The sequence below is a fragment of the Theobroma cacao genome, chromosome 5 (assembly GCF_053813885.1).
Source record: "Theobroma cacao isolate CCN51 chromosome 5, ASM5381388v1, whole genome shotgun sequence".
Lineage (NCBI taxonomy): Eukaryota > Viridiplantae > Streptophyta > Magnoliopsida > Malvales > Malvaceae > Theobroma > Theobroma cacao.
In genome coordinates this window covers 4,294,579-4,308,936 of record NC_142643.1, presented here as the reverse complement: position 1 = coordinate 4,308,936, position 14,358 = coordinate 4,294,579, and the positions used below count along the sequence as shown (strand labels likewise).

General features: G+C 35.3%; 3 protein-coding genes across 5 annotated transcripts; all 3 read left to right on the top strand.

Moving 5' to 3' along the window:
- The first annotated feature begins 3,496 nt into the window (after nucleotides 1-3,496).
- On the top strand, nucleotides 3,497-5,172 carry LOC18598112 (CHUP1-like protein). The gene is made up of 2 exons (XM_007027486.3): nucleotides 3,497-4,438; nucleotides 4,534-5,172. Exons 1-2 carry the CDS (start codon nucleotides 3,593-3,595, stop codon nucleotides 5,017-5,019), a joined length of 1,332 nt encoding a protein of 443 aa, XP_007027548.3. The 5' UTR covers nucleotides 3,497-3,592; the 3' UTR covers nucleotides 5,020-5,172.
- A 388-nt stretch (nucleotides 5,173-5,560) lies between these two features.
- LOC18598111 (FKBP-like peptidyl-prolyl cis-trans isomerase family protein) lies at nucleotides 5,561-10,702 on the top strand. Of its 2 annotated transcripts, XM_007027484.3 has the most exons (10): nucleotides 5,562-5,741; nucleotides 5,848-5,988; nucleotides 6,081-6,136; nucleotides 6,226-6,281; nucleotides 6,709-6,766; nucleotides 7,571-7,645; nucleotides 8,814-8,903; nucleotides 9,284-9,361; nucleotides 10,279-10,319; nucleotides 10,450-10,702. In XM_007027484.3, the coding sequence occupies exons 1-10, from the start codon at nucleotides 5,663-5,665 to the stop codon at nucleotides 10,475-10,477; spliced, it is 702 nt and encodes a 233-aa protein (XP_007027546.2). In that variant the 5' UTR covers nucleotides 5,562-5,662; the 3' UTR covers nucleotides 10,478-10,702. The 2 variants fall into 2 exon arrangements, with proteins under 2 accessions (XP_088662494.1, XP_007027546.2); XM_088806368.1 differs by lacking the exon at nucleotides 7,571-7,645 and having other exon boundaries at nucleotides 5,561-5,741.
- Nucleotides 10,703-10,729: 27 nt separating this feature from the next.
- LOC18598110 (wall-associated receptor kinase-like 20) lies at nucleotides 10,730-13,981 on the top strand. 2 transcript variants are annotated; one of them, XM_088806367.1, is made up of 2 exons: nucleotides 10,730-10,867; nucleotides 12,050-13,981. In XM_088806367.1, the coding sequence occupies exons 1-2, from the start codon at nucleotides 10,810-10,812 to the stop codon at nucleotides 13,429-13,431; spliced, it is 1,440 nt and encodes a 479-aa protein (XP_088662493.1). In that variant the 5' UTR covers nucleotides 10,730-10,809; the 3' UTR covers nucleotides 13,432-13,981. The 2 variants fall into 2 exon arrangements, with proteins under 2 accessions (XP_088662493.1, XP_007027545.2); XM_007027483.3 differs by having other exon boundaries at nucleotides 10,799-13,981.
- The last annotated feature ends 377 nt before the right edge of the window (nucleotides 13,982-14,358 follow it).

Below are 14,358 nucleotides of genomic sequence, written 5' to 3'. Positions count from 1 at the left end.
GGAAAAAACACTTGAAACATTTTACGAAAGTTTGTTGGTAATTGTAAAATAATTTGTCGAAAAAAACCTTTTTTTTAAGTAAAATATTTTATTAAAAAATTTAATATCTGTTGTTATTTAGATAAATTGTTAAAAATATTTTTAATTGTTTGATATATTGTGAAAATTATTTTTCATTATTGTCTATTTTTAATTATTTTTTATCATAACATCACAATGCAATACATCAATAACAAATTTTTCAATATTAAAAATATTATATAATATTTCATCTATTTATTTATTTATTTATTTCTTATCATATTATTATACTAGTTAATTTATTAAATCAATAAATCATAAATTAATAATTAAAAGAAATGAAAGATTTTTATGTGTGAAAAATTTATTTGTTATTTTTTATAAGTTTTTAACTGATCTTAATTATTTTATATTACTAATAATTGTAATTTTTTAGTAAAAATAATTATAGTGATATAATTCTTATAAAATAATTAATGATGTTTTGTTAGGAATAAAAATAACAAATAAAGAGATAAAAAATAATATAATAATATTTTATTATTTTATGGAGTCAATTCCATAAACACAAATTGTAACTCCCCCTAATTCTAGAGAATTCTATGTAGACTTGATAATTTTGAACACGACACAAGAAGACACGAGTTAAATAAGTTTTGGATTTAATATTAACGTGTTTCGTATCTGATAAGATAAACACGTTTAAAATACGTTTAAACACATTTATTTAATCATGTACTTGTGTTTAATCGTGTTATCGTGTTTAATCGTGTTATCGTGTTTAAACGTATATACGTGATACATTTATTAATTTATTAAAAATTAATAATTTAAAACTATTTTAATCTTTATATAAATAATTTTAAATAATTATTTTAATAAGTTTTTTTAATTTTATAAATGGTATAATGTAATTATATATACTCAATCCTATTTTTTAACTTTTAGTTATTATTTGATGTTATTATTTTTTTGTTTTATTATAATTATTTTTATAATTATAGATTTTAAATTTAAATAATAAAATTATATTTAATTATAAATATTTTTATTTAATCGTGTTAAACGTGTTAATCGTATTATACGTGTTATTAATCGTGTCGTGTCGTATATTAATATGTTTAATAAACGTGTTAATCGTGTCGTATCGTATTACACGTGTATTAAACGTGTACGTGTACGTGTTTCAAATTTAAGACACGATTATTAAACGTGTCGTGTTCGTGTTTAGTCTTAACGTGTTTCATGTTTAATCGTGTCTAATACGTTAACATGAATTGTCAGATCTAATTCTATGAGTGGCAACGAAAATTAAGAACCACATGTAATATCATTAATTGTTAGTAATGTGTAATTTAAGCCAAACAAAGACTACCTGAATCTAGAGAATCTGGCAAAGAACCAGATAAACAAAAAAAGTCATTTTTCACATATCGAGATGTATTTTGGAGAAGGAGAAATTTACCTGCAAATATATATATGCTTGTAGGATTAGAGTGAGAGTGAGACACACGCTTTACTTCATCCCCCTAAGGCGTTTTAAAAGTTGGAAAAAAAAAAAAAAAAAGGGGTAGGTAAGCGTGAATGAGAGTTGAGTGCTGTCAATTTCATACAGAAAATTGTCAAAATTCCTTCTTGGAATAGAGAGGCGGCCAACTGCTTACTAGGTGATTAGGGATATTTACAAGAATAATTAAAATATATGCTTTGACCAATTGCTTTTCCTGTCCAAAATAACATTAAAATAAAAGCAGGTACAACTTATCCCCATGTTTTTACAGAAGAAAACTTTAGTATATCCTGGGGATTTTTTGTTTTCCAGGATCACAATTTTAGAGCCTGACAGTATGCAACGTCATTGTCTTGGAAAACGTTATAACATGATGCTTCAGCTCCAATCATGTGGCAAAAGCAGACAAGATTTATTCAATCGAAAGACAACAACAAAATCCTTCAGCAAAAGATAAACTGGGGATTATGGTGTCTTTCTTCGAACCCAGCATATCACCATGTGGGAAAAAATGTTAAAACCTTGGTTGGTATGCCTAATTTTCTAAATATTATTTGTTGTTGCACATGCTGCTTAAAAGAAAAAGAAAAGAAAAAAGAAAAAAACCCTTTTCTATTGAAACCTAGACGATAATGTTATTCTTCTTATAATTTTCAAAAAAAAAAAAAAAGAAAAGGTTGTTGCCCTTGGATAGTTTTATGTGGCATGACTCGTGACTAAAATAAATAAATAAATCATTTGAGAATTTTTATTAATGGTTTTTTGTACTCTTTATGCATTATCATTGAAAGGGACCACTAGAAATGTAGAATACTTGAAACAAAATGTTAAAGACTCACCTATGGCTGAAAAAGATTGGAATCATCTTTGATTTGTCGTGGGTAGGAAAAATAATATTTTTTGAGGGTTAGAAAAAGAATATTTCCATTTAAATTCATGTTTTTTTCACCATTTTTAAATTTCATATTTCAGACGACATTTTTGTATTATTCTCATCGAAAGATAGAGTAGAGTGAGTCTATACAATGGATCGAGTGGTCGGCAGTTCAAGTAGACCATCAGTCCTAACAAGCCGACAGACCAGCAGTCCACACAAGTCAACAATCTAGATTGGCTAGTCGACTAGCCCAACAAACATTTGTAAAATAATAAGTCTAAAAATACCCTCTTCATGTTCATTTGTAAAGCATATCAAATTTGAGAATAAAATCTCATTGACTTGAGCTCAGTGAGTGGTATACTTTAGAGTACAAGGCTTCAAGGACTGAGATAAAATCTTGGTTCGTGACATCTAGACGGCCCGTTTCATGTAAAATAATTGAAGTGGGATGAATTTGGGCTGGCCTGAAGCTTTATATGAATTCGTAACAAGCCTCTCCCTATTTTGACTCTATTACATTTATGGGTTAAAGGCAAGCCCAAGACAATTAGAGACCGAAGCCCAATTGGGCTTTACTTGCATTGGGCTTTGCATATTTTACAGAACTCAAGGTTGTGTTTTGAAAAAGCCCAATTTGGCTTTACTTAGTTCTGCTTTTGCAACATGGACATCCAGGCAGACAACAAATAAGGTTTGACATTAACAATTTGACACATAGTTGGAGAGAAATGCTAAGGTTTCCAGCATTAATCTCGACTGTATAAATCTTTATTTATTATCTTGGTACCATATATGAATAGTTAGACAATTGAAATAATAACATTACTTAGTATAAGATGAATATATGAAAAGAGTCCAAGAATTTGATAAACTTAGAATGCAACAGCAAAAGGAATCAGATTCCAAATAACATCCGGAAAGTGAATTGAAGGAGGCATTGGAGACTTTAGAGTAGTCAAAAAGCAACAACCACCATCCCTCTAAGCGAAGAAAAGTTATGTGGACATAAAGGTAAAGAATCTTTCATATCTTTATAACGCAACAAGCACATGATATAAATCAAACAAAATTCTCCAAGATTGTGATATATGTTTCTTTCCTTCCTTCTTGTTGTGCAGAGCTTAGAATTTGATCAAAGAAAACATTCTAACTCTAAACCGTAACTGATACCTGTCTCTATCATGGAGAGTTCATCATCAAAATCTGAAGTAATAAAGCCAGTGATTCTTAAAGCTGGCATCCCTTTGGCACTTTCTGTGGCTGGTTTTATCTATGCTAGGATCATAGCCAAAAGAAGAATACATCCTGAAGTTTCTTCATTTGAAACCCAGGTAAGTCCCCTTGAAACTGATTCTCAAGAGGAGCTTAGAGGTGAAGGTAGCCTGAATTCTACATCTTCTACTTCTAGAGAAGATGAAGACAAGATTGTTACAAGTACTCATTTTATGAATCTGATTAGGAGTGCAGAAATTCAGGAAAGAACTGCTTATGAAGAAGAGATTTTAGGCCTAAGAACGCGAGTTGAAGAACTTCAGAAAAGAGAATGGGAATTAAAGAGGCAGTTTCTTCGTTTTTGTGATCTTAAAGAACAAGAATCTGTGCTTATGGAGCTTAGGAACATGTTGTTGTTAGAGACTTTCTATGTTGAGTTCTTGGATAGAGAAATTTCATCCATGGAGGCTGAGAACGAAAGGGTCAAAAATATAGTTATGGAATATTTAAGAGTTGTTGAGCAGCTTGAGCATTGGAAAACACAGAATGGATTGCTTCAGAGAAAAGCAAAGAGGCTTTTGAGAAAAACAAAAGGCCAAGCCAAAATTATAAGAGAAAAAAATTTGAAGATTGATGCTAAAGATGCAGAGATTAAAAGAAATGGTGACATACTAGAAGGAAGATCCAATGATATCAAGAAACTAGAGGATGAAGTTAGGGAGCTGAAATCTCTCACTGATCAATTGCAGGAACAGAAAAATGAGCTTTCAAGAAAGTTGGACTTGGCAGAGAATTCACATTCATCAATCTCAAAGGTTTGTTAATTTTACTTTTTGGCACCTAAACTGAACATTTTTATATAAACCACAGTATATGCAATGTAACTGTGACCACCTTTTTTTATTTGCAGAGTGAGGAAGAGGCGGTAACAGTGGAGGAATACAACCAACTTGAAAATGAATATGAACAAGTCCAAGAGGACAGAGCTGCTGAGCTTAAGGAGCTTATTTACTTAAGATGGTGCAACGCATGCTTGAGGTACGAGCTGAAGAGATATCAACTGCTGCAAGACTATATCCAGGAGAATAAAGATCATCTGGAACAAGAAAGTGAAGAGGTTGGAGAAATTGTAGGTTTAAGAGTAGAACAGCAATTAAATGGTCCAGCATTGATGGAGCAAGGTGAGCCCTGCTTAGGTGCTACAACCAGTGGTCAAGTTTGCTCCAAAAGGCAGAAGCTGCTTAAAAAATTCAAGAAATGGGTGGAAGGAAGTGAAAAAATGAAGTCAAAGTTGGATGAAAAGGAAAAGCATGAGAGCAAGTGCTTTGGGAGGCATCCTGTTTCTGATGAAGGGGAACATCTTGTTCCTGCAAGGAGATCATGTTCTAGTGTATAAAATTCTTCCCCAAGCCCCCTCCCCTTTCTTTATGCATTTCATATTTTCATGTCAATTAGAAACCCTGCAGTAAGAATAAAAAACCTGCAGCTGGTAAATTATGTAGAAAATAATTGCTAATTACATAGTTTAAACGTTAAAGAGTTTTATGAATTTGATACTGTTTTAACTTTGTAATTATTAGTTAATTTCACTTCTAATTTTATGTTTCTGAATTCCAATGAACTTAAACCAAAATTTGAAAAAAAGAGGTCTACCAATTACCAACCTAGTAAAAGTTTTTTGCTGGGTATCAGAAGGAAACATCTGGACTTGATTGCAAGAGTTTTTTATTAACTTTCACTCCCATGCCCAACGTGGATAAAGCAGTGGATTAATCCTGCTGCTTCTTAATAAAAATGGCAAAAACATTGGTCCAATCCAAATAGACTTTTCTGGTGGGACCCTAATTACAGGTCATTCTGTTGACATCCAATTGTACTTGGTTTTATGATTTTGGTTTTCTGGGGGAACCCTTTAAATATGTGGCTGGTATTGACCGTGTTATCTCCTCTGTTTCATAGCCAAATGGGAAAAGTGAGAAAAAAACATGGATGAACTTCCCTGCTCCCTCAGTTCTTAACTGTCACATAACCAACTCTCAATGGAACTCTCCCTCTTCCCTTCCCACCAAAACAGCTTAACTCTTCTCCACAAGCCTCTCTTCTCAGTTCCCTTTTCAGGTAAACACTTTGCCTTCCCATGTCTCTCTCTACTTGTCATTCTTTGAATGAGTGTTTAGTTTTATGTCATTTAACTAAGCTAAGCAGTACTTAATCGAATTTGTAGGGAAGAGACTGCCAAAGAAGAGTTCATTTCTGTTGCCATGTCTCTGCACATTGTCATCTTCTGATGATATCTCGAAACCAGCAATTCTGTCTTTGCAGGTTGAGGGAAGAAGGGCATTGGTTGGTTCTCTCCTCACGGCTGGTTAGAGCATTACATCAATCCCATTTTACGTTTTCTCATTACATCAAACCCATCTCTTTAGAGTTGTATTAACTTTTGTTATGACTGATCAGCTGCTGCAATGTATGTCTGTGATGTGGCTGAGGCAGTTAGCACGAGTCGAAGAGCTGTAAGTATCCTTTCAATTGTACTTTAGTTTTTGGTGGTTTCTAGTCCTTAACAAAGTATAATTTGGGCACTTAATATTGGTTCTTGCAGCTTAGAGGAGCTAAAATTCCTGAGAGTGAATTCACAACTCTTCCCAATGGGCTGAAGTTAGTAAATTTGACCACGTTCCATATACTGCATTTGTCATCGTTATGTTACTTTTATTTGTACAATTTTCTATTTCTTTTATTTCATCTTAAACTTGGAAGACGCTTTTATATTCTAGATATCAATTTAGAGAAACAGCATCATAAGGCCCAGAATCTATGCAATAGAGTGACAGATATTATATTCTGTTTAGTGTATTAGTATCTATTCCTAGAGTGCAGGATTTTGAGAGTTTTGGGTCAGATCGATGGTGAACAACCTGTAGCTGGTTGGTCCTTCTTATATCTTACATTAATGTTTCATATGTCATATATTTCTTTGGCTTATAGGAAAAACTGAATAAGAACATGCTGTTGCTGCCTTTCTTCTCTGTTGTTCTACTATGCAAGTGCTTTTAACAATTTTAACATTCGCAATATTCTCCAGGTACTATGATTTGAAGGTCGGCAGTGGACTTAAGGCTGTTAAGGGATCTCGGGTTGCAGTACGGTTGTGACCTAGTTAGATTTCATTAAAAACTCTTTGCTAGAAACTCTGTGATCTGTTTTCCTTGCTTTCAACCAACCTGCATATAGACTATTTGTAATTGAGAGAGGCTCAGAAGCTAATCATATTTCTGAAGTAGGAAATGCCAAGTCATTAACATCTAGTTAATGATGAACTGCAATAGCATTGAGTTCACTTTTCTTTCTCCCTCTTTCCTTTGTGTGTGTCTGATTTTGGACATGATGCTCAATAGAATCAATATATTGGACTTTATGTTTCTTAAGTTCTAAAAAAATTCTGAAAATCTTGCCTAAGACATCAAAAAACAAAGGCAATAATCTGAAATTTAGTTTCCATCACATAATTTTCAAAGTGAGAATTATTTCCAAAATGACAAAGAGCCGTGTTTCTAAGATCAAATATGTACTGTCAATAGACACTAGTAATATTAGTATTTGATTAAAGCGAAAGTGCAAGAATGGAGAAGGACAAAATCTCAAATGTACTTGAACATACAATTAGAAAGCATGGTCATAAAGATATCACTGATCACTTGTGAAATCAAATGTTTTTGAAGTGTTCCATCTTCAGTGAGAAAGTAAAATGGAAAAAGCTTTTTCTTTATACATGTAAGTGACCTTTCATTTATCAAAGATTGCTCCTGTTCCCCATTCACAATATCAGGACTACACCCATTTGAAGTTGTTTTTCACCCCTGACAAATCCAACAATGTTCTATAGTTGTGTTTGTTTATCCCATAAACTCAAATATAACTAATGCAGTATGGCTCTTTTTTTGTAGGTTCATTATGTTGCTAAATGGAGAGGCATCACATTTATGACTAGCAGACAAGGACTTGGTGTTGGAGGGGGGACAGTAAGATCGAAATAATTCAGTATTTTGTTTAGAAGAAAAGGGATGATCTAATATTTTAGACATAAGAAAGAAAAAGAAAGAATCTTTATAGTATGCGACATGTAGAACGGCAAAACTATTTTGACACCTTACAAAAATCTACTGGTAACACCAGACTTCTATTCTATTCCTCATCCGGGAAGCAACCCTTACTAGTTTCCTGGTTCTTCATCTAGAAAGAAAAGGTAAAGCAAGAAATATTCCATAGGCCTTGTCATGTCTTAATAATCACCATGGCTGCAAAACGTGCAGGACAGTGCAACAATCTAGCTAGGCTGCCTAATTGGTAAATCAGCAGAAGCTCAATCTAATCATATGACTTTCAACAAAATGAATGTCTAATCTCTAATGGGCATCTTTTTCGATGAATGCTATTTATTGTGAAAAATCTTTCAGAGGATTGTCCAAAACAGAAACTAAAACTTGAATCAGCAATCCACATCTTATTATTATATTAGAAACTGTTGTAAAATTCAATTGAACTGCTTGGAGATTTCATGTGCTCTTGTACCAAGATTCATCATTTGTAAATCAAATTCATGAGATCTTCTGCCAAAAATTTGAACAAAGATTTTTATTCCCAAGTCCTTATGCCGTCAAAGACTTATAGGGTACTAAGTCAGCATGATCCATTCTTTTGATGGGTAACCTCCTGCACAAACTAGGCATTCAGATTTACAAATCCACCCAGAGTTTGAGATTAAACTTCTTGGTATTAAGAGGTACTTAGTTTGAACAAGGTTAAAATTTTCTTCTTCTAGCACAAACTCTGTATCACATTTAACTTCATTCTGATTCTCCATGTTTCACAGATATCACTCAAAACAAATTTGTTTAGCAGTGACATTAATACAGTCTGCACTTGCTATGGCTTCACTGTGACCTCTATTGTATTGATTTTATACTGTCTGTTTACTCCTGGCATTTATTAGACTGACCATTTCTGGTAGCGCGATGTCAAATAGAAATGCAGTCTTAGGTTCATATTATGAAAATAGATTGTCTATTTACCTTCAATGTGAATTAGAGACTTTTATCTGTAATGATTTGAGTCTGTTACACTTTTCCTTAAACTTTCCTTAAGATCTTTCGCCTCTTAGACAATTTGGAAATGTTTGAATGAGTGCAGCCTTATGGATTTGATGTTGGCCAATCTGAAAGGGGAAATGTGCTTAAGGGATTGGATGTTGGTGTTGAAGGAATGCGTGTAGGAGGCCAGGTGAGATCAGTTTTTAGCATACAATTTCCTCATTGTTTCTTGTAAAGGCCATATATGGCATAACTTAGAAGGTAGATCTATTAGCCTCCTAAATCCTGTGGTTTTATCTACATTTCCTGAAATCCTATAAAATGAAGGAATTTTATAAGAAAATTATGATTCCTTCACACTTATACCTTTTGAGATTTCAGATTCTTTCTGGGCCACAGAATAGCTTGTACAATCTCTTTTTCCTCCATTAGAGTAGAGCTGACTTGAGTTGATGCCTGATTGCTTTTTTGTTCACTCTGATATGTATGATTACTGAACATGAAGTTAGATGAGCATCTTTGCCTTTAAATTGAAAAGACAAATGTTGCTTAACCAATAGTTTATTTCAGCGGCTGCTGATAGTTCCTCCTGAGCTAGCTTATGGAAAAAAAGGAGTCCAGGAAATCCCTCCAAATGCAACAATTGAGGTAAAGCGTCCATCATCTGTTTTTAGTTATAAGAGGCTGAGAGTGCATCTATAATTTATCTAGATGTTGTATACTCATATGAAATTCACAAATGTTCAAAGGTACATTCATCCTTTAAAATGGGACATATAGCTGAAAAAGGGGTGTTGTTTCATATTTATTATTTGTAGCAATGAAACAGCGTAGAGTTGCATATCTCTGTCTAACATCTTCCACCTCATAAGTATGATTGTGCTACTATTTGATGAATTAGGTGGTTTCCGGTATAATACCGCATTAAGCTGGTTCTACTTATCCTTTGTTCCACAGCTGGTCCTTGAGTAATTATATGAGGTTTACCTCCATCTGAGCAAGTTAGGTCCAATACCAATAGGGACTTTTTTGTAAGAAAAAATCAAATTACATATTTCATTCATTCGAGAGGTTAGGGTAGGTGAGGCTTGATGTTTAGCGGGGATAAAAATTTAGGAAGAGGCATATAAATCCATCTGTACCTTCAGAACAAGAGATTTTTATCACTTCTTTGTTTCTTTTGAGTCTCACAAAAATACAGAACTTAAATTGCTGTAATAGATTTCTATTGTAATGAGAGTTCCTTCACCAATTTGGAACTTGGGAAACCATAGAGCAGGCTTCTTCCAAGGTCATAAGTAGATTTTCGATTTCCATGCTATGTGAGTTTATGCATTACTCAGAGAGAAAGAAAAAGTTTCCCAGCCATTCTTTTCCTTATTTCTGTTCCTTTACCTAATTGATTTCTGAAAAATTTATTCCATAATATTTGGTTAAACTCATGAATAATAACTATACTTAGTGTTATATTCATTCTAGCTTTTTCATCCCCCAATCCCTATAATACCCTCCCCTTCTTTTAGTTTTCTGCATCTTCACTACTCTGTTACTTCTCTAACCTGCAGTTGGATGTTGAGCTACTGGCTATCAAACAAAGCCCATTTGGGTAAGTAATGGATCCTTAGAAGTACAACATTGAGTTTACTAGCACACTATATATGTTTATGATTATGTATATGTATATGTATATTTAATTGTCTCTGGCAGTTTGGTTTAGACATTGATTTGTGCTGCAGGACTCCTGTGAAAGTTATTGAAGGTTAAAGCACGTAATCCTGCTTCTTGTAATGTGGATGAATTAAGGCACAGAAGATGACAATTTGGGAAAGTAGAAGACTGCCTCTTGCTCCATCTTTTACAGAGGAGCCAGAGGTTTTTCCTCTCTTGAACTTTGAAAAATAGATCTGTCCACTTAACTGATTTAGTATCATTGATATTATAGCTTGTTTACAACTTTTATACATGTTACTTTGGTTATTATGTTCTCAATTTTTATTCTTGCAGAAGTTCTCTTTCTCTGGACTCTTTGCTTCTTATCTTTTGTATAAACTCACTTTTTTTTTGTGGATATTAAAAAGTTTCCATGCCGAAATCAAATGACCCTGCTTTACATCTTTTCCCTTCTAGAAGTTCAAAATCATGCTATGAAAGAAGGTATTTTAATCACTTCCATCTCTTTTCCCTTAAGGTTGTTGTTCATGTAGCTGCTGTCTTTACTAGTTATTTCTTCATCTTAATATATATTTTTTTTATTTTCTTCAATAAGGTAATTGTGTTGTCCTGTTGAATGGATGGTTTGTTCATAAATCAGCACAAAATTCCCTGCACTCACTAATTACTTGGGTGCTCATAAAATATGATATGTTGTTTGTGGAGTTTGTGCATGCCTTTGGCTGATCCACGTGTATGTTTTCAAGAGATCAACATTGAAAGTTGTAGTGGGAGAGCTAGTAATTATGTGTGGAATTTAACTCCCATGATTTGTTCGTCAACCCCATTAAAGAAGAAGAAGAAAGTCTGATATCTATAAAAGAGCCATGAAGCCTTCCCCGGAAAAATCTATCATTATGTAGAGAACACAGCTAGCAATTCCTTCCCTAAGGATGCCATACAGTAGGAATCCACCTATCCTGTAAATGACAAAAGAGGGATGGTTTTTCTTATAGATTCTTTCAGCAACTTTTCATAATGATTAATTAACCTACTTTATTCTCCTTCTCAGGCCTTTTTATTAGCCCAGCATCCTTTCTCTTTGCGTTGTAGCCGTTTCAGCTCGTGCCTTTTGTTCATGCACAATGATCTCAACTGAGCTGAACGGAAAACCACTCTTTATTTGCATCTTTATTTTCTGTCTTCTTTTGCTTGGTCATCACTGTTCTTCCCAGAGGACTTGTCCAAGCTGTGGTTCCATAGAGATACCATATCCCTTAAGCACACACCCCAACTGCGGTGACCCAGGCTACTCTCTTCGTTGTGACTCCCAGTCTCAGAAACTTTTCTTTGACGCCTTGAATGGAAGTTCTTACCTTGTTACCAGAATCATGGCCTCATTCCACCGCATGGTTGTTCAACCATCACCATGGCTGCCTAGCAAATGTGTAACTCAAGACATGCCAGTGAGTGAGGGCCTCTGGTTAAACCAAACACTCCCTTTTAACATCACTTCCTCAAACACCATCTTTCTCTTCAACTGTTCACCCCGCCTTTTGGTCTCTCCTCTTAACTGCACTCCTACAAGTCTTTGTCACCGTTATTTGGAGAGCTCTGGACATGTTGAAGCAAAACGAGCACTGCAGTGTGCAAGTGGGCTTGATCTATGCTGCACTTTCACTGCAGGTGGGATGCCTTCAGCATACAAAATACGGCTTCACAGCTCAGGTTGTAAAGGTTTCAGAAGCATCCTTCATTTGGATCCAGAAAAGCCTGCAAATGAATGGGAAGAGGGGTTGGAAATTCAGTGGGCTCCTCCGCCTGAACCTGTCTGTCAAAGCCAACCTAATTGCTCTGGGCCTTCTAAGTGTTCACCTGCTGGTGCAAAAGGTCTCTCTCGCTGCCTTTGCAATAAAGGCTACAACTGGGACCCCGTGCTTGGAACTTGCTTGAGAAAGAAGAGAAACAATAGAGCTAGCGTCGGCTTAAAGGTCTCCGTAGGAGTAATCTCCTTTTTCACACTAGCTCTGGCAACTGCTGCAATTACTTACAGAAAGTGCTGGAGAAATTCTAACCAGGCAAAGCTCATGAAGGTAAGAGAAGACATGTTGAAATCAAGCAATGGTGGCAAACCAGCAAAGATGTTTCGCTTGAAAGAGGTGAAAAAAGCAACAAACGGTTTTTCTAGAGACAGGGTTCTGGGGAGTGGTGGATTTGGGGAAGTCTACAAAGGTGAGCTTCCAGATGGGACTGTTGTGGCAGTTAAGTCAGCCAAAGTTGGGAACATCAAAAGCACCGAGCAGGTACTGAACGAAGTTGGTATTCTTTCTCAGGTCAATCACAAGAACTTGGTCAGACTCCTAGGTTGTTGCGTGGAAGCTGAGCAGCCATTGATGATCTACGAGTATATTTCAAACGGGACCCTATATGATCATTTACATGGAAAGTATTCCACTTTTCTGGACTGGAAAACAAGGCTGAAAATCGCTTTACAAACGGCTGAAGCACTGGCCTATCTACATTCTGCAGCATACACCCCCATTTACCATAGGGATGTCAAGTCAACTAATATACTTTTAGATGGTGACTTCAATGCAAAAGTTTCAGATTTCGGGCTTTCCAGATTGGCTAGCCCAGGCCTGAGCCATGTCTCAACCTGTGCCCAGGGAACCCTTGGGTACTTGGATCCTGAGTACTATCGCAACTACCAGTTGACCGATAAAAGTGATGTTTACAGTTATGGAGTGGTGCTGCTAGAGTTACTGACTTCCCAAAGGGCCATTGACTTCTCAAGAGATCAGGATGATGTCAATCTAGCCATTTATGTTAGCCAACGTGCCAGTGATGGTGCAATTATGGAAGTTATGGATCAGCGGCTACTTGGCGAGGAGCCCTCAGTCAATATGCGGAAGAGTGTTAAACTGTTCTCAGAGCTTGCATTTGTCTGTCTGGGAGAGAAGAAGGCAGATAGACCTGGCATGAAGGCTGTTGTCCAAAATCTCCAGTGCATAATTCAAATTATAGATCAGGAAAATGTCGATAAAGAGGTTAGCGTTGAGATTATGTAAACAAACCGTGTTGGTGTTTTCTGAGTTTTTGACTTGAAATATGCTGTCATGGATGTCTATAATATCTGAATATTCATCCATATTACAAAGGAAAAGACTAGTTTTAGAGGAATGGAGTATGCACAAAATGATGCTGAGAAGGACATTGGTCTGGGATAGTGCACACAAGCAAAAGTGGATTCCAAGCATGGATTTGAGTGGATGGAAAGACATAAAAGAAAAGATTGGGATCAGATTCTTGCTTTTGTGTAGAAAGTATTTGGATGATCCAAAGGACTAGGGACTTTGAGATATGGGCAACTGGGAATCTGTTAGGATTTAGTAATTAAGAATTTGTGTGTGCGTGGAGAAATAGCAGACAAGCTTTTCGAATTGGGGAAAGCATTTGCCTATAAAGTTTCAATGAAGGTAGTAGGCTTGTCATACGAGGAAAGCGTTACCTAAGAGTTCACTGCTTTTCCAATATCATATGTAATATGTGCTCTCCCTCTCTCTCAACGTACATGGAAGTGTTTGATGTAAATCTATGTCAAAATGCATATCTAACGTAGCTTCTATTGCTTCCCTTCCCCGCTAATCTTAGTGGACTGGAGTTCTATCTTCAACTTTGGCAAACTAGTTTTAATAACATGAGGCACGAGCAATTTCCTTCGCCGGAAAATTTTGGAACGTTGTTTCCCAGACAACAGCTATTGATGTATATACGTCAACTAGCATATTTAAGTATGTGATTTTCTATCCAAATAAACACCAACCCCACTCAATAACCAGTTTATACTTGAGACTTATACGTGCTCAAGAAATGGTGAAAAATGGTTTAACATTTATATGGATGGCACAGGCTATTTTTATCTTCTAACCTCGACTGCTATGCTAGTTAGGGACAACTTCGTACTTGTAAATCTGCTACTCTTGTCTAGATGAAGA

Bases quoted from the DNA above. Each gene is read 5' to 3' on its own strand.
- LOC18598110 (XM_007027483.3), top strand. From the start codon at position 11,509: ATGATCTCAACTGAGCTGAACGGAAAACCACTCTTTATTTGCATCTTT.
- LOC18598112 (XM_007027486.3), top strand. From the start codon at position 3,593: ATGGAGAGTTCATCATCAAAATCTGAAGTAATAAAGCCAGTGATTCTT. The intron at 4,439-4,533 runs GTTTGTTAATTT...TTTTATTTGCAG, and splicing joins CACATTCATCAATCTCAAAG to AGTGAGGAAGAGGCGGTAAC.
- LOC18598111 (XM_007027484.3), top strand. From the start codon at position 5,663: ATGGAACTCTCCCTCTTCCCTTCCCACCAAAACAGCTTAACTCTTCTC. The intron at 6,767-7,570 runs GTACGGTTGTGA...CTTTTTTTGTAG, and splicing joins TTAAGGGATCTCGGGTTGCA to GTTCATTATGTTGCTAAATG. The intron at 10,320-10,449 runs GTAAGTAATGGA...TTTGTGCTGCAG, and splicing joins ATCAAACAAAGCCCATTTGG to GACTCCTGTGAAAGTTATTG.